This window comes from Oreochromis niloticus, linkage group LG6, assembly GCF_001858045.2.
Source record: "Oreochromis niloticus isolate F11D_XX linkage group LG6, O_niloticus_UMD_NMBU, whole genome shotgun sequence".
Lineage (NCBI taxonomy): Eukaryota > Metazoa > Chordata > Actinopteri > Cichliformes > Cichlidae > Oreochromis > Oreochromis niloticus.
The window spans coordinates 24,473,709-24,498,778 of NC_031971.2; the positions used below are offsets into that span (position 1 = coordinate 24,473,709).

The 25,070-nt window shown below is 39.6% G+C and overlaps 1 protein-coding gene across 3 annotated transcripts in view; it reads left to right on the forward strand.

Moving 5' to 3' along the window:
- The window catches only part of mast1a (microtubule associated serine/threonine kinase 1a), a 78,074-nt gene that overhangs the window by 11,156 nt on the left and 41,848 nt on the right, over nucleotides 1-25,070 (forward strand). Inside the window, exon 2 of one of the 3 annotated variants that reach the window (XM_005469907.3) lies at nucleotides 3,197-3,228. In XM_005469907.3, the coding sequence (XP_005469964.1) occupies nucleotides 3,197-3,228 (32 nt within the window). Of the gene's footprint in view, nucleotides 1-3,196; nucleotides 3,229-10,376; nucleotides 10,794-25,070 lie in introns of those variants that run through there. The other 2 variants (XM_019359863.2, XM_005469908.4) reach the window with 2 other exon arrangements.

Below are 25,070 nucleotides of genomic sequence, written 5' to 3' on the forward strand. Positions count from 1 at the left end.
TCAAACATAATGGCTGGTCTGTTATGGCTAGGCCATCTATGGCTGCCAGCTTAACTGGCACACTGCTTTTTATGTATGATTGCGCTGCTGACAGAAGAATGAGGAGGTATACAGGAGCAAACTGTTTGCTCAAATTCAGCCGCATGCATCAAAACACGCAGCCAAAGCAACCAGAATTATTCAACTCAGTCTGATTTCTTCTTGTTGAAAGCTGGGCTAAAGATATCAACAAGAGCTAAAGGTGGTTGCAGTGTGAGAGCATCACCAAGGCAGATAAGAAGCATCTGCCGAGGGCTGTGAGACAAAGACTTGAGGCAGACAAAAGATTTTCCTCAAAATATGAAGTGTGATGAGTTTATTTCTGTCCTTTCATCCAGTTACCTTTGACTTCAGTTTCTAAACATCTGGATCAACTGTTCTGCGTATTAAAACCTTTTATACCTTAACACATGGACCATTCTTGTCGTGCTAAATACTGAATATTGTAATGTAATTTTCTATCAACGGACTGCAAGTGTGTTCATGCCCCACGGTGTTGGAATTGGGCGGGTTTGGGTAGCCAGCTTGTTTTGAGACTGTTTGGAGACAAAAGCTCCAGCTGTCAAGTCACGTTTCATCAGTTTGACTTTGTAATGCTGGTTTACTTAAACAAAGGCAGCGAGGGAGACGGAGGGACAGAACTCTCAGGATTAAATCAAAACCAGTGAAAACCAGTCGCAGTCCTTTATAATTACCTTATTTGTCCCTCAACTTATGTGACCCTAGTGTCTCTAGTCACTTATATTCATTTGAATTCACAGACATGGCTGTGTGTGACAAGCCGAGTGGGGGGAAAAAAGACGTTATCTTTTTAGCAGAGCCATTGAGAGGTAGAAAATATCCTGATAAGTGACACAGGACAGGCTGACAAGAGAAATTGACAGTAACCTGATCTTAGCTAAACTGAATGTTTAATGGTTTTAAATTGGGACTTGATGGGTAACAAGCAGCATACAGATTCATCCCAGTAGATCATAATCACATCAGAGTCCTTACAGTTGTGTCCCAGTGTCATAAATATAGCAGCAACAATTTTTAAATTGATTTTGTCTCCCTCCAACCTGGTGTTTCCTGAAGCCCTGAAGTCTCCGAGCACTTATGAGAGATCATCTGTCAAACTGCTTTTCACTGACAGTATACATAAACAATATAATATCAACTTAAAGCCAAGCTGTAAATTACAACATTGCTCTTTTTTTTAAATTTTCATCTCGGGTATTTTTATTAAGATAAAATAGTGAACATACCCTGGATCACTACTCTAAACACTTAAGCCAGTGTTATACTGCATTTTAAAGTCAGGTCGGGGTTTGGCTGTAGTGCAGGGGTCGGCAACCTTTTCTATCAAAATAGTCATTTCAGAAATTATATGTTTATGTTGCATATACAAAATTACATAACTAAAGTTTCACTAAATGTATTTTTTCATGTAACATTTAGGAAGTCAGGGATCATTATTATCATGTTATGGCCTACATTGAAACAAACCAGCTGTAAAACCAAGCAATCCGTTAATGAAATTTATTGATAGTAAAAAAGAAAAGGGCCAGTTTCCATTTAGTTTTGAATAAATGGAAACTAGCCTATTGCAGACCAAGCAACTAGTGAACAAGTAGCATTAGTGGTGAACTCTAAGGAAGAGCAAACTCACAGATCGCGACTTTATGAAGATTAACCATTTACATATATATATATATATATATATATATATATATATATATTAGTGCTAAACAATTATGGTTCAGATAAATGAGGAGATGGTACCAGGTGACAGATGTATGCTGTGGTGCACATATGATTTTTTTGTTTTAACTGATGTGCAAAAGAAAGAAAAATCTTTCCTTTACCTCCAGTAGTTAATATTTATGTTACATGTAACTTTTGCTATCAATTGCGGGAGTATGTCTCATAAACATTTTCTGCAATATGTGGATGTGATTAATACTTAGGGGACATAGTCATAGTATAAGAGATACTGTATAAGGCTCATGGGATTTACATTAACTGTACTTTAATCCTAGTTTTGTGGAAATTATTTTCTACCCTTGTGTCATATATGCATTTATCAGCCTCTTCATTACTGGGTTACTGGGCTGGACCATTCAGAACTTCTTTAATTCTTCATCTCAACAAGGTGCAGGAAATATCCCTCCGAGATTTTGATGTCATCAAACAGTTTCTGCAGATTTGTCGGCTGCTCTGTTGGATTGAGAGCCATGCTTTCATTGTTGGTGTTCAACAACGACACCACGTTCAAAACCACTTACATCTTTCTTGCTCGTTCTGATATTCAATTTGAACTTCAGGAGGTCGTTTTGAGCATGTCTTCATGGCCCCAATGTAAACATAGCTGTTTAGGTATTTGTGTTAACAAGTGCTTAAACAGGTGTACCTAATGTGGCTCATAACTTGACAAATATCTGTTAGTTACACCCATGATGAGAGTTTTTAAAGACTTTAGGACATAATGTGTGTTTTTACTCAGGTTCCTGTATGTTCCAGAACATTTCACATTGAAACGAGCACGTCTAATCCCCACCTGAGACAAGAGGGCACAAGCAAGGACAATGACAATTTTATTTATATACCACGCTTCATTACATGCAAAGTCAGAGTGCTTACACATAAAATAAAGGTATAAAAATCTGTGTATGTTCACGTTGCCTTAAGGCAGAGAAAACAGCATATTGCTACATTTTTTGTGTAACTCAAGATCAGTCAAGTTTTGACCTTGATTTGAACGTGCGCATCCTGTTTTCCGAGAAATTATGCTGTGCGTCACACAAAACTTTAAAAACATCAGTGCAAAATGTGTGAAGGGATAAAAAAGGAAAATTCATGCCACATTAAATTGATAACACGACAGAAAATTTGGTAATTGCGTGTCTTTAATAAGTAATTATATCAGTGTGGTTAGATTAATCATAAACTCCTGCTGGTAACAGTCTGTATAATGAGATATTACAAGAATTGTTATGCTAATTCACATTTCATTACCACACTAATAGTAACTAATAGTAACAGTTTTCCGCCTTTAAGAAACGAGTCCTGCAGATTGCATGATGTGTAAAACTCTAACCAGTCTCATTTGTCTGCTCCCCCTCTCCTTCCTTTTCTCCACTTTTCCTTTTCTCTCTTGCCTTCTCTTTCTCACCAGAAGGATCTACCTCTGCCCCGAAAAAGTAGTGGGTAAGTTTTCCTCTGAATTTCTCCTACACACATATATGTTGTTGTTTTTTTAGTAGTATCTGTAGTGCATGTGTGACATCATCAGAATAATTCCTGGAGAGTTTCTTTGTAATGTTGGTTGTATGGCTGTGTGTGATGTAAGTTTTTTTCTTGCCTTATGGAATATCTGGAATTTTGTGAGATCCTGATGGGAAAAGTAAGATAATTATCTGTGATGTATTAAGGAAATCAAAGAGCATTTAATGTGCTTTGCCAAAATACGCTGCTATTTGGCAATTCCTTGTATATTGTATGGGCACAGTTGTCTGAGTTGAATGGCATACTGTTGAAAAATGAAGAAGGAATCATATTTTTTAAAGACTTGGAACCTTTTCAGGTTTTATTACAAGAAGTCATGGTCAAATGATGTTATTGTGTAGTGGGAATCTCATCTACCAACTGCAGCATGTTTCAGCTTTGCAGGAGCTTTTTCACTCATGGAGCTTCTCTGCTGGTCCAATCTGTTGCACCACTGAGCTGTGCAATGAAAGTTCAGCAGCAGGAGCGCCGTGCTGTGACCTCAATGCCCCGTGTGGATGAGAGGGGTCGGAGGGTTGAGAAAAGAGAGCAGAGCAGTCTAAGACTTAAGCTGTCAAATGTTTAGTTACTTACCTTGGGGTGGGAGAACTGCTTGTTTATTGAATTGCCGATATAATACCAATACCAATATAATATCTGCTGTTGCAAACTTACAGTTGGTGTGTCACCAAAAAAACCAAAAAACATGCGTGACGATACCATAGCTGGTGTGGCTATCCTAAAACTGTGAGCGTTCAAGCGTAACAATCGGTAAAAACTGTGTCATCTCCCCGTCACCCAAGCATGATTAGTCACTCTGCTACACCTGTGCCCCTTATACGTTTCACCTGCCACGCTGTGCTACACTGCCACCCGGCAGACAAACACAAACATAGCAAGAAGCCCTTACAGTTGGTTAAGTAAGGCATCAGACAGTGAAGAGCACCCTGACATAGTTAATGAAGCTCTTAAACACGACTGAAAGAAGGACTCACAAAAATCACCTTACACATACGGTAAAGATAAAGGCCGTGCTGAGATTTATTCTCAGAGAAAAATTCAGAGCAACAGAATGTCTCTTACCATTTTCTCTTCACAGTCTCAGTCTGGGTGCTCCGGCTGGCTGATTCGTCTCTTAGTGAACGGAGCACAGAAAGGGAGAGAGAGCTGTCTGCAGAGGGAGAGCAAGACCTTAACTGCAAAGCAGAACGTGTCCATAGATTCTGCACAAAGTGCTTTATTGTAGGTTGGCAACAATGAGGTGAAAAGAAAAGAGTCACGTACCTAAGCTGAGGTACGCATATATCCTTTGCTAGTAATGGCTTTGACACCCATTAAACTTCAGAGCTTGTCTAATTCTTTGTGACAAAGATTCAACAAGGTGCTGGAAACAATCCTCAGAGATTTTGGTCCATCTTGACATGATAGCATCACACATTTGCTGCACATTTGTTGGTTACGCATCCATGACGGGAATCTCCCATTCCACCACATCCCAAAGGGGCTCTATTGGGCCATTTGAGAACAGAGAGCTCATTGTCATGTTCAAGAAACCAGTTTGACATGATTTGAGCTTTGCGACTTGATGTGGTATCCTGCTGGAAGACGCCATCAGAAGATGAGCAACAATTTTCTGGTAGCATCTTAAGCGATGCTCAGTTGGTATTTCTGGTTGATTGTGGTTATTTGAGTTACTGTTGCCTTCTTATCAGCTCGAAGCAGTCCGGCCATTATCCCCAGACATCTGAGATGAGCAAGGCATTTTCACTCAGACAACTGCCACTCACTGGATATTTTTCTTTGCTCTATAAATTCCAGACATGGTTGTGTTGGAAAATCCCTTTAAATCAAATGAAATACTCCAACCAGCCGGTCTGGCATCAAAAACCATGTCATGGTCAGAGTCACTTAAATAGCCTTTCTTCCCCATTCTGATGTTTGAATTTCAGCAGGTTGACTGAGTTCCTGCCATGTGATTCGCTGATTCTACATTTGCATTAACAAGCAGGTGAACAGGTGTACCTCATGAAGTGACCATGAGTGTATATTGACACACTCATAAGAATAAAATGCTTATCCAGTTAATATTTATGCACACCGCTTAATATTTCAGAATTAAATTTACACCCACTTTTATTTTATTTTAAGGTTTTGTTTTAGTTTAAGTTTGGTTTGTCTTGACTGGCTCCTGGCTGCAGATGAAGAAAAAAAAACACGAAGCAGATATTTTTAGAATCAGCATGACTCATACTTCCCTGGGTATGTCCAATGCCCATTGTGAAAAAAAAATTGCAAGAAAGAAACGGCTTATAAATAATAGAAAATAAGAGTCTCTGCATAATTTTAAGTTGCCTGACACTCATTGTGTTTTAAGTTTAAGTAACATTTATATTGCAAACACAAAAAATGTTGGTTGAGTTGGCTGCAGTGTATGACTCATTTTGTACATGACTTCATCAAGATCATAACTTGAAAAGTGTAAGAAAAAGACCCACTAACGCTTTGCTGTAGTTGGGCCTTTGAATGAAATGATTAATGGGAGTTCCTTCATAATGTCCCACGTTAAAGCTATGGAGTCCAGAGTCAGCTTCACAAAAATATGACTGACTTCTCATACTGAAAGGGAAATCGATGCTCTCTGCTTAAGTTAGGTGCTTTCTATGCAGTTTAGGAGTGAATGGGATAGAATGAAGTTTGGAGGTTTGACAGAACCAATTAAAACTGCTTGAGGTGTGGCACAAACATGTGAAACCCCTTCACATTTGACGGCTATGTTGGTTAAAATATGAAATGTATGTATGTATGTATAAAAGAAGCTTAAACGACGTGCGAGTCTCTGTCCATGGTGCTGAAACCAAGTTCCCCACTCTTCCTTTGCCCCTTAGTGCTGGTTTATCATTGATTCTTTTGTCCTTGGAATGCAACATAAGAATAGAACTAAACGAGTATTTCTATTTTTAAATCTAGATTTATCATTACTGGAAACCAATAAAATAAAAACTTTGCTGTTCTTAAAATCAGAAGCATTGTTTTATTCCTCCCATTCGTCTTAATTGCTCTTTACTTTTTGGCTGTGTCCTCCCTTTTCCTGCCTCTCCTGCTGTTAAAAGCCTCCCACAAAATCAGGGAGAATTTGGAAATTTGCCTTCTGCTCAACATGCAGCCGTCAAATACCTTTGAACCTGGAGGACAGTGTAATTTTCCTCTATATGCTTACTCTTTGCTGTCATTGCTTCAAGTGTTGAAATCCTTGAAAATTTTCTGAAATTGATGTAGCCATGCCTCCCTCCCTCCCCTGCTTATTTTCAGCTCGCCCACTTTTGCTGTGCATGAGTTGAATGTGAATCGCCTAGCTCGCTCACATGTCAGTTCATCATGTAAACTGTTATTGTTGTACTGCCTGTCCTGGTCGTTTAGGGGGTTATAAATATGAAGCATGGTGTTAATTCTCCCCATAGAGCTCAGTTAAAAAAAAAAATTATTAACTTTATTTTTTTTATTGCGTGTACTTCTCTGTTTAGTATTCTGTATACATCTTACTCTGGGCAGAGGTACTGTCTGCTAGCAGTAGTCTGACACTGTTAGCTTATACATGCCTGGGGTAGTTAATGTGCATCTGTATCCACGTTTATTGCAGTTTCCTGTTAGACTCAGTTTGGCCACGCGTGTTTGTGTGTGTGCTCTTATGTGAATCATGTATGTGTGTCTCCAGCGGCTGTCATTGGGTGTGTTTTGTCCGTGACCTTTGACCTGTGTGAAAGGGTGGCAGATGTCACAGCATGACATGAAGGTGACGCTGGAGAGCTGGAGGCTCACAGCTGGTGCTGCTTTTGGGTTTTCTTTACATGCGTCGTCGTGTTGGGCAGTGGGTGTAATGACTGACAGTTTATGCAGAAAATAAATTGAAGGACAGGCGGGTGACCAACAAGAAAACACAGAAACACCCACCTTGTCTTCTATATGATATCATGCCACCCATCCCTCTCTCTGTGACCCCCTGCTGCGTTTCAATGATATCACCGCCCTCCTCCCACTTCCTCCCCTTCTCTCCTTCTCTTCTCTCCCATGTATATTTTATCCACCCAGACTCCCACATTAGAGACGGCATCCATTATTGAATTACTCCCCTCAGCACTACTGTGCAACTGTCACCCCACGTCAGCTTTAACATTTGGTGGATTTGTTTCAAAGGGAGGGAGGGAGGGCATACACATATGCACACACACACAGAAATGACATCTCTCGTGGTTGGGCATTGCAGAGCAGCTCCTGTGATATCTAGGACAAAGAGACAAGTGCCAGAGCTCATCCAATCTGGCATTTCATATTTTAGAAAAAAAAAACAGAACTGTGTCAGTGTGTTTCTATATGCATGCATTAAAGTATAAGGCTGACATATAGCTGTGGTCAGAAGTTTACACACTGTCATCATGGGCATGAATATCATGGGGATTTAGGGCTTTTAATGATTTCTTTGAGCTGTTCTTTTTACAGGGTGGAATGACTGAGCAGCATACATCTTTAATGACTTAAAAAGTAAGAACTGGGTGCACAAGCTTATTTTTTATTTTCTTATATTTGGTTAAATTTCCCTTAGCAAGTTACATCTTGATCAGATGCTTTTGGTAACCATCAAAAACTTCTACCGTTCTATGGTTGGACATTTGACTGCTTTTCCTATCAGAATTGGTAGAGTTCATTTAAATTTGTTTGGTTTGCTAGGAAAGACTCAAGTTTTAACCATAGTCCACAAAATTTTAGAGGAGGTCAACGCTTTGGAAAGATCATTCCAAAAGTTCTTTTGATCATTGTCCTGCTGGAACCCCCGAATATGTCCAAGTTTCAGCCTGTTAGATGTTGAATTTGGAGGTAGTCCTTCTTCATTATTCCATCCACTTTGGTAGTGATACAGTTCATGGCAGGCTTGAGCTTTGCCGGTCCCTGGGTTGGTCCTGAACATCCTCACCAATCTCGTCCCAACTGACGGTGACAGTTTAGGTCCTCTTCCAGACCTCGAAAAAGTGCTGACACACTAAATAACTTGTACCATCAATTCAATCAGTGCTGTCAAAAAGCATTTTTATGCTGGCATAGAGAAACTACCAACTCTACTCAATCATGATCAATAACTATACAGACCTTGACCTTGATAAGACACTGTAAAACATTTAGCACCACTTACTAAAGGATTTAAGTGAGTGTATGGATACATTTGAGCCTGTATGTTTACTTTTGAATCCGTGTGTATTACAGAAAATCCAAAATAAATTCAAACTTGTGCACAAAATAAAGGTATATGCTGTACAATCATTCCAACCTGAAAAACAAACAGTTCAAAGAAATCATTAAAAGCCCAAAATTACTATTACATTTCTGCCCACGATGAGTGTATTTAAACTTATGATCACAACTGTTGTTTTTCAGTAATTTCTCACTTCCCCATCTGCATCTGCAGATAAGTACTAATTCACAGCAGTAGAACCATGCATGTGGGAGTAACTAAAAATAGAAAAAAAAGCAATATACCTACCAATAACTGGCTTAAAGAAATATTTTTAAGGGATGAGTTTGCATATATTTTCTGATTATCCCAATAAACCTAACAGAAGATCTAAGGCCAAGCATTTATCCTGCTGTTAAATAAGTATTGTAGTGTAGCAAAACCCCTGGTAGGTCCTCTGTGCTATAGAGCTCCCGTTTTGCCTAAATGCTATTAGAGCACATCAGGGCCATACCATTGCATTGCACATGAACACCAGTAATTATTTTGAGTGTTTATCACCTGCCTCTGCAAAGCAAGAAAGTACTTAGTGTTTTATTAAAAACCCAGAGTATTGGTGTCAAAATTTTCTGAATAAATGCACATGTGTATCGTAGGCAGTAAGCAATGATGGCTCCTAGAATATCTAATATTACATTACTGCAAACCTGGCCTAGTTTAGTTGTAGTAACAGAGCTTCAGAGGCCATTTTTGATTGACTGAATTAATGAAGTATCACCTTGATGATCTATGAGCAGACTGGGAGACAACACATTTGTGGTTAGGGTCAGGCAATGAAAGCAAGTAATAACAATTAGGAAAATATTGTGATTTTTTTAACAAACGTTAAGATAAAAAAAAAAAAATGCTTCATAATTTACTGTCAGCTATCTAACCAGCCTGAATGTTACTATAAAAAGCTTAATAATTCTTGTGTTAATGCAAGTACATTTTGCACTACAAGGCTTGATAATATTATCAAAAAAGAAACATGTTAATAGTTGTTGCTTTATCATGAAACCTACAGACATTAATACCATCCATCCAATTGGATCCTATCCCAGCTATCATAGTTGTATACATGGCATATGTTGGCAGTCTATCACAGGGTTAACACATAGAAACAGACAGTCATTCACTACGGCCAACTAACCTAACATGCATGTCTTTGGACTGTAGGAGGAAGCCAGAGTGAACTTGAGAGAACATGAAAACTCCACACAGTCAGCCAGTGGATTCAAACCCAGGACCTTCTTGCTGTGAGGCAACAAAGCTAACCACTGCATCACTCTGCTGCCCTTGACGATAATACAACATAATGATAATATAATATTTAAAGCAAACTATGGCAAACACAGACGGCAGTTGATGTTGGCATCAGTACATGGGGCAGAAAAGAGAGAAAGAAAAATATAACATCATTGTCCTTGAATGGTCTGTTTTTTTTAAATGATGTCATTCCCTGTCTGGTGGTGCTCATGTGTAAGCTGCAGCATACACAAAAACACACAAAATAACACATGAAAATCACATTGCAGTGTCCCTCCTCTCTTTCTTTCTCTCTCTCTCTGTGTCTCTCTTGTCATTCACATTAGTCTCCAGTTCACTGCCCCCCTCATCTCTCCACCTCTGATTGGCTTTCACTCTGTTATTCTTGCACTCTCACTTGCGTTCCCCCCACATGCTGTTTCTTTCTTTCTCTCATTCATACTGCATATACCCCTTCCCTTTATCTGTTCTCCTCCTCCCTTTTCTCTCTCTCTCTCACTCTCTTTGGTGCCCCCCCTCCCCCTTTTGCTCTGTCGCTGTACACTTCCTGGCTTGGCACGATACCCTTGAAAACAGCTCCACAATCCTCTCTCCTTCCGAGAGGGATGCTCGGCAGCCTGTTCCCCCTGTCTCCTCTCTCTCCCCGTCTCTCCTTTTTTTCCCCAACTTAAATTCTCATTTTCTTCATCTGCAACACAGATGACATTTCCAAATCCCTCTTCTCTCCCTTGCACACACTCCTGTAGGCATGCTCACGTGTACAGACATCAAAGAGAGACTGTGTGTGTGTGTTTTTAACTGGCCAGAGGAAGCTGACATGCCAGCGTGGAGCGTAATCGCTGCTTCTTGACTGAGCGCGAGCCTGTGTGTGTGTGAGAGAGTTTATTTCGGTGTGTGTACGTGTGGAGGCTCAGCTGCTCTCATGTTCATCTGCCAACACAGCCTCTGCCGCTACCAACATGTTTCGACGCACAAAAAGGTAAACGCCAGCAATCTGTCAACGTGCAGTCTTTGTGACCGGTGTGGTGCCCTGCTGTTGTTAGTATGTGTTGATTCATCGGAGGAGGTTGTTGTGTTTTTCCATGATGTTTCCGTTGTCCCTGCCAACTGTCATGCTGCCTCACAGTTGTCTCCCTGTCTCCATTTAGCTTCAGCAATATGGTGTGTGTACTTGTGTGTTTGTTTTTTGGCATACATATGTGTGCGTATAATGTGCTTCTGTGCACACAGCATGTTTTTATATGTGACAGGTATATGGCAGGAGGGTTTTTATAAATGCATCATGTGTTTGCTTATACACTCCTTATGTGTGCTCATCTCTATTTTACAATACAGTCCAGCATAAAACTTGTTATTTGTATTTATACACATGTTAGGCTTTATTTTAGAGTTGCACATGCTTTAGATTATGGGTTGTGAGTTGGGCTCTGTCTGGCACACTCACTCTGGAAGGTATGTGTGTGCTTGTTTAGTAGCCTGCGTGTCGGAGATAGCTTTATGAAGTGAAAGCATTTCCAGTGTCCAGGGAGTGCTTGTGTAGCAGAGAGCCAGCAGTGGGCAGTGCTAGAGTGCTGTCTGCCTGGCAAAGCTCCTGCCTTCCTCTTCACTTCTCTCCCTCTCCTCCACCTTCTCTCTTTCCTTTATTCTCTGTCCCCAGCATCCCCCATCTATCTTTTTTCATTGTGTCTTTTTTCCTCCCCCATTATCCCCTCCTCACCGGTCTCCACTGTGATTAATTGTCCTCATCTCATGTAATCTCAGGGGCATTAGTCGGACTCTTCACTGTCCCTCTCCATGTGCTGTATGTGAACAGGAGTAAAGCCTCCCTCACTCAAACCACCCCCCCCCCACCACACTTACTGTATGTGCCTTAGAGAAAATGTGTTTATTTGGGAGACTGTATATGTCTGTTTGAATTCCTTGTATGATCTTAACTCTTGTCTATATTTACACAGATGACTGTAAAATAGCAATACAGATCCACCACAGTATTAATTTACATCAATATGAATCCAGTGATCCTGTGCTCTTTTTTGGCTTTTTTTTTTCTTGGCGATTAGTCATTCATGAAAGTTGTTGTTGATTAATTTTCTGACCATTCGAGTTGTTATGTTTGTTGGCTATGTGGCACTGACCTGGCGCTGTCTGCAGCACTAAATATGGAAAGCTGTCAAGTACTGTTGGCTTCAGATCTCTGGTTAGATTCATAATCGTGTTTTCTTATACTTTGCTAAGATGCAAACAAATAATTTGCCAGTTCTTAAGTTAAATTTCAACAGAGATCTTGTGGAAAACATGTTTATTAAACATAATTTTGCTTTAGGGTTTTTACAGTACTGTATTTTCAAATCCAATGCCAATATCCAGGAAAATACTGAAAAGGGGGAAAAAACAAAAGGCATTTTTAAAAAATAAGAGTTAGAACAATGGTGTTCTGTGCAAATGTATTCAGCTCCAGCCCTGTTTGTTTCCTGTGCTTCTGGTGACTTGGCACCACATTTTCATTAGTGATCGCATAGAGTTAAGGCAGAGTGCCACTTTTTCTGTGTACTTGTTGGTGAACTTTTACCTGCTTCAGTCTGGCTACAATCTCATTATTGATTAGAATAAAATTAATTTTTAGACTAAATTTTTTTTTAAATCAAAAGAAAGAATGACTAGATTGAAAGCTATTATTTCAAAGTGACTTGAACTGGTAAACTCAAATTCTCTAGTTATCCTACAGCTATTTGGCTTTGCATGTCACAAAAAGCAATCCTATGATGCTGACATTGTGGGCAGGGAGGGGATCACTGTAAGAGTCCAACTTCACCAAGCCAGAAGTGAAATAGATTTACGTAAAACTGTAAATAGCTTGAAAGTGCTGTAAAATGCTGTGTTTTGTAAAAGAAGGTTTTGGTTATGCTAATCAGTGTACGTGGATAAGACATTGTCCAGAACAGCGTACTAGCCACATTTGTTTTTAAAAAATGCATTTCATTCCTTCTTTGTAATGACTTGATCTATATTTTTCACTTTGTAAGACACATATGACTTAACCTCTATTCTAGATCGAAACAACATCAACATCTGTCCATTTACACTTCAGTTTTTGCCACTTTTGACCAGAGACATGATGTCTAGGTTTCAGTGATGTTCGCTGGCTGAACCCTGGTGAACAGACTGTCTATTAACATTACAGATGGTCAGGACTGATAATATTTACTGCCTAGCCCCAACAGTGACATTTTTTTATTATTAGCCATAGCTGTTAGCCGCTACCTTAATGATAACTTAGCATACCGCTAATGTGGGTCATTGCTACTAGTTAAACAGATAACGTTAGCGTGTGCAACAGCCAGGTTAATATTTCTGATAACTGTTCTCTCGAGATTCCCCACAAAAGCCACAGTGCTGTTCTTTAAGACGCAGGTTTGTTGTGCTGCTGTTCAGCTGCTAGTGATGGGAGGGGCTGTGTGTCTGCCTGTCTACAGTGCTGCTGTTTGGCACTGTTGGTATCAATCCTGTTACAAAAAGGAATATAATTCAATGGTAATCAATTAATACCCACGCATCAAGAGTGGTCAATTTTTTTGACCACTCTGCTCAATGATATTTACATCTTTACATCTTAAAAAAAATAAAGCATTATCATATTTTCATAATTTTAATAACAAAGGTATCATAAGTTCTGGTGACATCCCTGTTATGCATACTGATTTTGTAAAAGTGTTGAGACTCAATTATTGTATCAGCACGAGCACTGAAAAATGTTCACCCGTCCCAGGTTCTGTGTTATAAATATCATCCCTGCTTCCTCTCTTAATCTGCGTTTTTTAATTATCTTTCTTTCTCTTTATTTTGTGTGTGGGGTTTCTTGGCCGACTGTGGCAATTAAGAGAGATAATGCTTTGTGTCCACTCCAAACAGATTGAGCTAGAGGAAGACAGTAAAAGTGTGTGAGTAAGAGAGAGAACAGGAGGCACGAGACAGCAGCAGGAAGAAGGAGAGTGGGGTGGGATGAAAGGCAGAGCCTGAAGTAGAGTCTCAGTGTACGTTTAAGTGCAGCCCATGACAATAGAGTCTGAGTCCTTGTCTGCTTCATTCTGTCTTACTTGATTTCACCATCTAAAGGTAAACTCTGGAGGTTTGTTGCTCTGGATTTTGAGATCCTGAAAGAAAGGCAGGGAAACGAGAGGAGCATTAAAAGATTCAAACGGCTTTCTTGCCAGAGACCTTACCTCTCTCTCAAACAGTATATATATATATATATATATATATTCATTTTGCACTCATACATCATGCAGAGTACCAATGAACCCACTCATGATCAGGTCAACTCGTGACGTTTCATCCCACTCACATGCAGGTGTTAATGTTTATTTTTCAACGCAAAGGAAAGACTGTGACTCAGAAGGAGTGATCATTAGTATTTAGGTTTCCTGTTAGCTGAATCTTCCTCTTTTCTAACTGGTCACCAAACTGCAGGCTTTATTATATGCTATTCTAATCGAACTTCATTAAATACGGTATATACTACTTCCATTGTACCAATCTGATATGTGCAGATGTTGTTGTGGTCTCTGCAACAAGAAACTCTCAGTTTCAGTAGAGCATACATTATGTTGATGGACCTGATACCCAGACATAAGTAGGTTCCACAATTATCTGCTTGAGCACATACTCAGTGGTGTTATGGCTTTTAGATGCTACAAAATAATGGTCCTTTTTCAGATATTTTTGTCAGCATGGTGTTCATGTATGAGGTTAAAAACAGGAACATGCTTATCTGCACTTTGCAGCAGCAGATGCATAAAGCCTGGGTCTGTCATTTGGTGTTTGAGCAGCTTTATTGCTCTGCTGTTTTTTATTGAAAGAGCTGTGCAGAGAAAGGTAGTAAAGAAAATGTTCAGCATCGAACATGGATTCTCTTCTCCGTGCTGTATGCCTGTTGTTTGTACCATGACAGCACCATCTGTTACTGGCTGGTGTTCAGGCTAGCCTGGACCAAAACACACAGACTGTTTTTGGTTCATCTCTGATATTGCGATGACATTATAACACAACTTATCATATAGAGCCCTGAGCTGGATGACAACCTGGCAAACCTGAACTGCATGATATCAAACCTGAATCTTCTGATAAGACATTTTTGGATAAAGATACATTTTCTTAAGTTCATCTTTATTATTCAGCACAAGGAAAGCTTTGAAATTAACTGAGCAGCTAGTGTCCGTTATTTTATTCAGTATAAATTTCTTACATGCAGAGTTATTGAAAAGTGTAATTAGAGTTGACGAAGAACACTGAGCATTTTGATCTTGCAAACAGAAAATATTTGTGTCAAATTAGTTGAACACAAAACAAGTTGATGTCTATTTATGTCAATGTACTGAGATTTCAGACACATATTAGAGTCGCTTTCTCCATGAGGTATGTGAAATAAGGTTTAAAGTGGATGATGTTTTCAGTAAATATGAACAGATATGGCGCACTAGTGCAAAAGTCTGTCTTGTTTTGTCAGAGTGATATTGTTTTTGTGTTTGTTTATCATTCACACCTATAAAACATATGTTGCAATGTTTGTTACCTCAATCATATATCGTAACCTTAGTTAAATAATTAGTTAAATGTGTTAAAGGTAACATGATCAGATTGTATTTTCATATAAAATGTTACTTCTGTAAGCATCTTTTGATGACTGCAGCAGTACTTCACTTACGAACTTAACATAACGCCCTCATATTGTACCCAACAGTAGGACTAAGGTGATTGCTTGATTATTCAAATTTTGTCTTAATAATCATAAGATTGTGGGTGGGTTTTATAAATGTGAGAAAGAGAAGTTGTCTCTGCTCTTGACTCTCTTGTGATTAAAAAACTAAATATGTTTGGAAAGATGTGATTGCAGTATGCATGATTTAGTGTATTTATAAAAAAAACAACAACTTTAAAACAGAGCCCAACAGACAAAGGATTTTAAGTAATAAAAATGTGAATTATTATATTTTGACAATCAGCCTATCACATGGCAGACAACACAACATGGTTGAGACGACCTGCTGAAGTTTAAACTGAGCCTCAGAATCGGGGTGAAAGGTAGTTTAAGTGACTTTCAACATTGTATGGTTGTTGTCAGATGATCTGGTCTGAGTATTTCAGAAACTGCTGATCTACTGGGACTTTCCCACAGAACCGTCTCTAGAGTTTACAGAAAGGGTCTAAAAAAGGAGATAATATCCAGTGACCTGCAGTTCTCCAGGTGAAAATGTCTTTTTGAGGCCAGAGGTCAAAGGAGAATGATCAGATTGCTTCAAGCTACTAAGAAGGTTGCAGTACCAAGCATCTCTCAAAACATCTCTGAAGTAGATGGGCTATAGCTGCAGAAGACCACACCAGATGCTGCTCCTGTCAGCTAAGAACAAGAAACTGAGGATGCAATTTGAACAGGCTCACCAAAAATGGTCAACAGCAGACTGGAATAAATGTTGCCTGGTCTGCTGACTCTCATTTAGATCAGAATTTGGTGTAAACAACATGAAAGCCTGGATCCATTCTGCCATGTATTCACGCTGATGGTCACGGTATTTCTTGGTACACTGTGATGCATACTTAACTACAGACAGAGAACAGAGCACTTGATGATCTCTATATGCACACCAATTTTGACAATGGTTCAAACTCTGAGACTGTAGAAAGAAATGCAAACTGAGAACAGCTTTGTTTTTGTAAAGACACATCTATACTTCCTAGCACTAAATCAGCTTGTGGTAACAGCGTTGTCACATATCTGATAAGAAAATGTCAAAATGGTTTCATTTATAGTTGAGTCATTTTTCTGTCTTGGAACATTGAGTTAATCTCCCCACTGCTATCTCCAAGAGATGTTGTGCCTTCGCTTTCTTGTGAACTCACATGCATTACCCATAATCACGTGATTTTTAATGTGTGCTAGACATGAGACTCCCTACTAACGCAAATGAGTGCTGTTCGCTCAAGGAAGGGTTTTATTCTTTATGAGGTGCTGGCTACGGATCGTTTGCTGTGAATGAGGTCACGGAGGGAACAAAGCGAAATGCCGTTATTGCAGTGATTCAGAGCACTTCTCGGGTCTCCACATGCAGTCTCTGCAGACAGCTGACACAGCTATCAGTGCAATGTGGAGAGAGTAATGCAGACAAACAGGAAACCAGCAAACGAGAGGCCTGATAGACACATGCAGAAAGAGCCAGATAGCTCTTTGCACTACCGCAACTTCCTGCTGCATCACTCTGCCTGAGGATACACTTTCACACCTTCAGAGGACATCTGACAACACCCTCATCTATAGAGGGAATGATGTGACTGAAATAGATGTCTGGATTTTTATTGTACCCAGTGCTTTATTTATTTATTTTTCATATTTATGAGCTCTGCCCTGACTGAGGCGCTGCTTTGAGACCAGTGAATCTTTGAATGCCATGTTGTGCCATCATACTTTTTTCATAATACACAGAAAGCTGTGCTGTGCTGCTGCTTCTGTGATTATGTGAGCTGTCCTTTTTTTAAGTAGTTATAAAAATTAAGTTAAAAAATCTAATCCAACTTGTGAGTTTTCTCTTGATAGGAAAGAACCTTTCATGAAGGTTCAGAAGGTTGCAACCTCAATCAGTTAGCAGTGTGGCGCTGCAGCCTTTAAATTTGTCTTTTATTAGCTGTGATTGGTGTGACATGTCCATGTTGATGTGATTAAACAGACACTTTGATATTTTTTTAGCAAACAAACACATGTGAACTCAGTGAGGCTTCTAGGTTTTGTTCCAAGAACCGATGGAGACTTCGGTACAGCTTCACATACCATCATTCCTCAACTAACCTTAATTTATGTTCTTTATGCTAAGCTAAGCTAATTACTGATCTCTGTGTATACTCAGTACACAACAAAACAAGACTTACAGGCATCTTTCAATTAACACCCAGCAAGGAATTAAAACAGGGCAGAACAACTACAGCTAAAAGGAGATTAGTTCCATCTACAGTAACTTATTTTTGGCGTGTAGCTCTCTGCTGGCAACTCTCCATCGTTCCATCAGCGGACATGGAAAGCCAAAGGCAGGCAGAGGAGCAGCAAGACCCCAGCACAGAGAGGGCATCCATGTTAACAGAAATGACACTGATTAAGTCAGACACATAAAGATGAAGAGGTGGGGTGGAGATCAGCTGATTTGGGTTGGGATTGAGATCAGTGCATCTGTAGATATTGCAGCTGAGCTATTAATCTGTCTTTGTATCATGTCTGAACAGATTTCCGAAAAGATGTTTAAGTTTAAAAAAAAAATGCAACCTAGATACCAGGTTTACAACCCATCTATGGGTTTAATAACCCATCTGTAGAGTACCTGGCTGCTCAGACGTGATTCTAACCCTGTTGTGATACGATCCTGTCCTCTGTGAGCTTTGTTGCAGCACCTTTATTGCCGCAAACAGTCGGCAAATCAGTGGTTGGAGATTGCGCCACAAAAAAAATGATTATGACCATGTGCAATAAACCTCTAATCACTTTGCATTTGAAAGGCTTGCTTTGAAGACAGGGACCAGGTCTGCGACCACTTGCAGTCAGTTGCTGTTGACAAAGAGACTTTGGTGCATTGAGACAATAACAAGATAACATGAAATCAGTTTGTTAACAGTCTGCTATCAGTTTGCTGTTGAATGGGGTCAAATCTGTTTATAATAATACAATGTATAACAGTGAAAAATTGGTAAAAATCAAAAAACCTCTGCTATCTACATACATAGAAACATTAAACAGAATTTCACATCCAACAAGTCCAACAAGATCCTTTTAAATTTCAAACCAAAATAGTGACATAGTTGCTGCAGGACAGTGATCTAACGGCAAAAAAGCACAGGTGAAAGGCATGGTTTTATATAGGAATACGACCAAAATACAACCAGCTGAGTTAAGTCTCTTTTTGCAAAGAGACATGTCGCAGGGAAGTTGCACTTGTCAGACTGACTCAGATTGATTGCAGCATATTTACAATCTGCCTGCATTTATCAATTAGACTTATTTTAGAGTTATTTTCAAACCTTCACCAACTGATCTGAGAGTAATTGCAGTCAGTCTGTGCAATCACCTTCCTATTAAAAGTGGTCATGCAAATGTTAAAGGTGCTGTACGCTCAATCTGTGGCCAGACAGTCATAGCAACTACTTGCAATCATTTACCAAATGCTAAAAATTGAGTCATAAGCTTTTGTAGAGTTCACCATCACTTCGTTATTCATTGGTAATGCACTCTGTCAGTCTCCTCTATCGGCTACCCACATGGTCAGTCACAAGTTCAACCAGTAAGTCAGTCTGAATGTCAGGTTTTCAGCAGACCGATCACCAAATTAAACAGTCAGCCTCACTGTCTGTTAGCCAACTTTCTTATACAATCAACAGATGCATAAACAGCTAGGTTTAAAAAAACACAGCAATTTATTAAGTAATGAATTGGCACCAACTTCTAGTAACAAGTGAGCATTGTCCCTTTTTCATAAATTTCCAAAATAGTTTTTTGACATGCTGAAATGAGTTGATGACGCAATCACTCTTCTGTTTTTTCTGTGACCTCTTTTTTCAATCCTCTTCTTCTATTTGTCATTTTTTAAATAGCTTTTTCTTTTCTGCCTTGTACAACTGTGAAGCTATGGGTGTTACTTTTTTGGCCGGCTTTGTCACGCTTTCCCCTCGGTTAGTCTCTCATGAGGAATAACACCAAAAGCCTCTATTTATGTCTCTCTGTGCTACATGGCATAGCAACAAGAAGGCCATGTGACTAACCCCTGCAGCAACCCCTGACATCCAGACAGTCCTGTTGTTGCTCTCCTGTTTTCTTCATCATCATTTATCTTTTGTCTTCTTTTTTGCATCACCTGTTTTATTTCATCTGCTGCCTGTCAGAATCACTCATTCATTCTCTCAGTCTCCATCTAGATGTCCTATGCTCAATAAATCTGCCCACATGGCTTGATTTGGACACTTTCCCAAGTTTGGGATCGATCCAGGTCTCAGTGACTGTTTCACAATATTCCCTAAGAACAGAGGATGCACTAACAAAGACCAGCCTCTTGGTCAAGGAGCAACATTTAAAGGGGCAACATTTTATTAGGTACACTTCCAACCCTTTTCCCACAGTTGTAAATATGCACTCTATTTTAAGAGGTCCTGGCAAGAGACAGAGAGGCAGAGATGTCACCTGACAGGAAGTGAGACTGGATGGATCGATGGTGTACCCATCGAAAAGGTCTTGTGTCCTGTGTGCCCTGTGAGTCAGCACTTAGAGCAGAAGATGACACCACTGACTGATAGACAACACACACACACACACACACACACACACACGCAGAGTTAATAATCAGCAAGGTAAAGCACATTAAGCATGCACAGGCGCTCGCTCACACCTGTCATAGGGTAACATGTGCATGCAAATAGATAATCAGTCATGGTCCACCGGCGTACACACACACACACGCGTGGAATGGAAACACACAAGTCTTTACCTACGTCCATTACACCATCCATCAGATAGTTAAACCCCTCATCATGCACTGTTAGGCTGTTCATTCAGAATCTGCTGTCCTTTAATTGATTGTGTTTAATACGGAGCTGCTGTGTTTTTATCAGTGACCATTTGTTCTAATCAGTGTGCTCAGCTGTCTGACTATAATGTGGTCAGACAGCTGAAATCTTTTATGATATCAATGAGAAAAGAAACCCAAATGTTTCATATCCCAAACTAGTCCAGTTTATTGTCTTGTTTCATTTTATTTGTCACTAACATGGGAAACCATGAAGTCTTGAGACATTTAAAAGGCACCTTTGCCAAATGGCTAAATTATGTTACAGTGTGGTTGTAAAGTAAAGAATGAAAAGTCTTTTATTTTAGGTTATTGAAAGACATCTAGATAAATATGCCCCTCACAACTAAGGTCAGTAGACCTCGGCAAGATCCATCATAACTTATTCAAAAGTAGAGTGAGAGGAAACTGATTGAACCTATCGTATCCAGACCTTCAGAAAGACAAGAAAGACCTCTAAGCACCAGCAGTAGTCAGCTAACCAAACATGTGGGACTAATAAAGGCAGATACAGATCACGCTTAGTTCGAGTAGTTTGATTTTTTATCATGTACAGTGCTGTCGAAAAGTCGTGAGTCACCCTTCAGTTCTTTATGTGTTGCTAGCAAAATGGGACATAGTTGGAGCGTTTTATTGACATGTACAAAATAACCCCAAAACAGAGCTTGTACAATTTGAATGAGCTTGAAAGTCAGTATTTGATAACCAACACAGGCTGAACCTCTTAGGCAAACTTGTAATTTTTTGTAGTAGTTCTCCTAGATTTTTGAAATACATTCAAAGCTCTTTTTGATGGTACTTTTGGTGTTCATAATTCCATCAATTCTGACAAGATCCCCAACATCACAGCCCCAAAGCATGACGAAGGCTCCAATGTGTTTTACAGATTGCTATAGACAGCCACTGTTGTGTTTAATTTGGGATACCTGACGCTTTTCTCCTCATTTCCCTTTCTTAAGAATCGCTTCTTCACGGCCACATTTGCATCACTTCCTGTGTTTCCTGAGATTTCACGGTTTTCACGGTTGTTCAAATGCCGTTATGTTCTCAGTTCTTGCTTTAAGGCATACTATACTATCAGGGAAAATCTTACAATATGCTTTGCATCTGCACTGATTTTTTAAATAATTTCACAGGTTGTTTATCTTTCCAGAGAGAGACTATATCAGCACCAGCATAGCATTAAATATCCCATTTTAATCCCCCACATCCATGTGTTATTGTTTGCATCATTTTTATTTTCAGTTTATTGAATTTTTGGTCGGTGTTACGGGGACTGACCCTGTGTTTTTCTCCGTGGCATACGTGTGTGTGTTTGTGTGTAAGAGACTAATGGCCCTGTGCCAGCCAGAGGCCTGTAGGGGGATAATTGCTCGTCAAAGCTTCTGCACAAGTCATTACCACAGATTTAACCTTTGACCCCCTCGCAGCGAGCTGACCAGAGCATCATAACCACTGACAGCACTGGGTTTCATCACTGGGAGATTGGGAAACAGGCAGGGGTTGTTGGCTGTCTACATGTATATTTGTGGTATGTAGTATTTTTTTTTAACAGCAGGATGTTTACATCTCAAGGTTTTCTATTGTGTATATATTAAAAAAAATAGACTGATTTATACATGTAGTTACTAATAGCTTTGTTCTCTAAATGCGCGGCGCCCAACAGTATTCGTTGACTGGTTTGTAACTCGATCCAGCTGCTGACTGGTACTGGGCAGGTAGAGTTCAGTGGGTTCAGAGCTGATGTGAGCAGTGACAGTTAACTAGAAACAGAAAAGTCGTGGCTAAGGTGAGCTCCAGAGTTGCTGATAATTATGCATTTGCTTCTCCAGCCACACTGCTGATTTAAATCACACCTTAGTTTTCATCATAGTTCATTTTCTCCTCAATTAGTGTTTAATTAGTTTGTTGGCTTTTTGACCTTGTGCACATCAGCAATGTTTGCAGTGCTGCAGTTAACTTCTGTATAATCACACTGTTGAGTTAAGTTTCCCTTAAGTGGCTTATTACCGTGTTCTTGTTAGTTAGAAGTACTTGACGGAGACGTGAATGAAGCGAAAGCTTGTCATTGCTGAGGATGTTTGATAGTCTCTGCCACAAACCTGGATGCTGTGTGCTATGTCTCCAGCGTATTGCATATAAATTGCACCTCAGGGCTCCATGTTTGTTGACTATTTAATCTGCACTCAGCATTAATCTTATGTTAAAAATGCTCTTTGTCACAGATTAATATTAACAGCAGATTTTGTAGGAAAATCAGCTAATATTACAAGATGATTACCTGTATATAAAAGATGGAAGTAGCACAGTGACACTACACATTATGAATTCTTGAGCTTGGCTTTCTTCCCATGTCTTGGTGATGTGGCTAGCTAGCGGTGGCTCTGACTGTAACCAAAGAGTACAGCACGCTCACATTGTAGCAGCTTCTCACTCCAGAGGGAACCACACCCTATTTCTTCCTCTTTTTAGCTTCTGATTTACTCTAAAGGAAACCATCATTTACAAAATCAATGGACCTTTGTATTAACAAAGACTTCACACTTGTGGTCAAGACCATAAACTCAGTAGTGAAAGTTGGCACTGATGTTATAAATGAAGTAAGAATTGCGATCATTTCAATCGTTTCTTCTACATAGTCAACCATTTTTTTGCAAGCAGAGGAGTCGCCCCCTGCTGGCCAGTGGAATGAAGAACATCTCTTATTTACAGTGAATGGTGTACCCTTCCTATGATACCCATATGATAGCTGGGATACATGCCAGCTCCTTAGCCTTAATTTGTTGAGCAGTTAAGAAAAGCCTTAACATTTAACAAGTATGTCCACCTCTTCTTCATGCTCGAGATGTTTCTTTAGACTATACCTGGAAGCAAAAAACAACAAAAACATGTATCTGCTATGCTTTGACAGAGCTGACAATATCATGCAGACACACACTTTTCTTCTCCCTCCCATATTAAAAGTAGCGTCACACTCACAGCTTTCTCGTCAGCTCTGGTCGCCGTCCACAGAGGCCCACACAATGGCAGCATGCACCGCTGACCCCAGTGAATCACACGCCGCCTGATTGACACTAACCTCCCGCCTCGCCACTAGCCCTCTGTCACACACAGATTGAGCCTGCATGATGGATTACACAATGGATTATGATGGATTAAAAAACTGGCATTCACGAGAAAAACACACAAATGCTCATTGGCTGTGTTGTGTGAGCAGACTCTGGTTCTCAGTATTGAGGTTCACTGCCGGGTGAAATCTTTTTTCACATTTTTTTGTAGATTAGAGCTGATTCAGTCTCGTGCTCACCTTAATTATTTAATTTAATACAAGCTGTCTCTTTTCTCGCTGCGCGCTCTGGTTAAAACCAAACAGTTGTAGATGACGCCGTTTGCTTCTCATGAGTGTGACTCTAAATCTGTTGCTATGGTAACATTGTACACCCCCCCCCCCGTTTCTCTTCGTCTTACTTCTGTATGGATCGAGAGAATTTTCTCTTGATTGGCCTAATCTGATCTGAAGCGGTTTGAATATTTTAAAAGGAAAGAGTCTTGTTTTTAGTGACGCTTCAGCCTCTTATGTTTAAAATTCATGCATGCATGAGATGGATGACTGAATGAGCCCAAATATCACCGTCAGCCTGAAAACAGAGAAGCTGGCAGATGATGTATTGCAGGACTGTTTGGCTGTAAACTGACAAACTGTAAACTGTTTGTATTTGACTACTAAACTAGAGGCAGATTTATGATCCAAAGATGGCTGTGTATAGCGTATTAACTGTGTCTATGTTTCTCCCACACATACACACAGAGACATTCAAACACACACACACACACATACTAACATCTTCTTAACCAGACTGAAAGAAGATGAGCTCAGGCTGCACGGCTATAACCGTGACGGAGTGATTTAAAGTCACATTACCACACACACCAGTTTTCCCAGTTCTCTTATCTCCTTTGCTTTCCCAATGAAGTGTATCCACAGCGTGTTAGTCAGAAGCCCCGACAGCCGCCTATGGATCCTATATTCCTCACTGACTGACTGCTACTAATTATCAGGAAGGGATATGGGGTGAACATGATTGGATTTTACAGTTAATGAGCTTTCTTAAATGATCTTATTGGTACTCACTTAGAGAAGGGACAATGCTGTAAATATACAGTTTTTATACAGTGTGCATACCCACAGAACAGAGCAACTATAGCTACATTAGTGAACCTTTTTGTACAGATTCACTCCCCACAATGTCACACATAATAACTGGGGCTGCAGCTAATAGGAACTGATTGGTGAATTTATAATTTGACTTTAAAATATCAAGTGAACAACATGAAGTTTTATCAAAGCAACAGTCCAAAAGACAAACATATTCATTCTAACAAATATAAACAGTAAGAGACAGAAATATGCACCAGATACAGCAATGAGCAAACTGTAATGTTTTTGGTTCATCGGCTAATTATCCACATGGACTGATTTTTTTCTGTGTTTTGACTGTTTCAGTTTTAATATTCAGTTTCATGTCTCACCTCATCACATTACCGTTTCCTCTTGAAATTGTTGTTTTAGTAACAAAGAAACCACAGATATACCTGTTCAAACACACATTAAGGCAGATAAATAATCAGCCAATCACATGGCTTTGTTGATGCCAGAGGTTAGAGGAGAA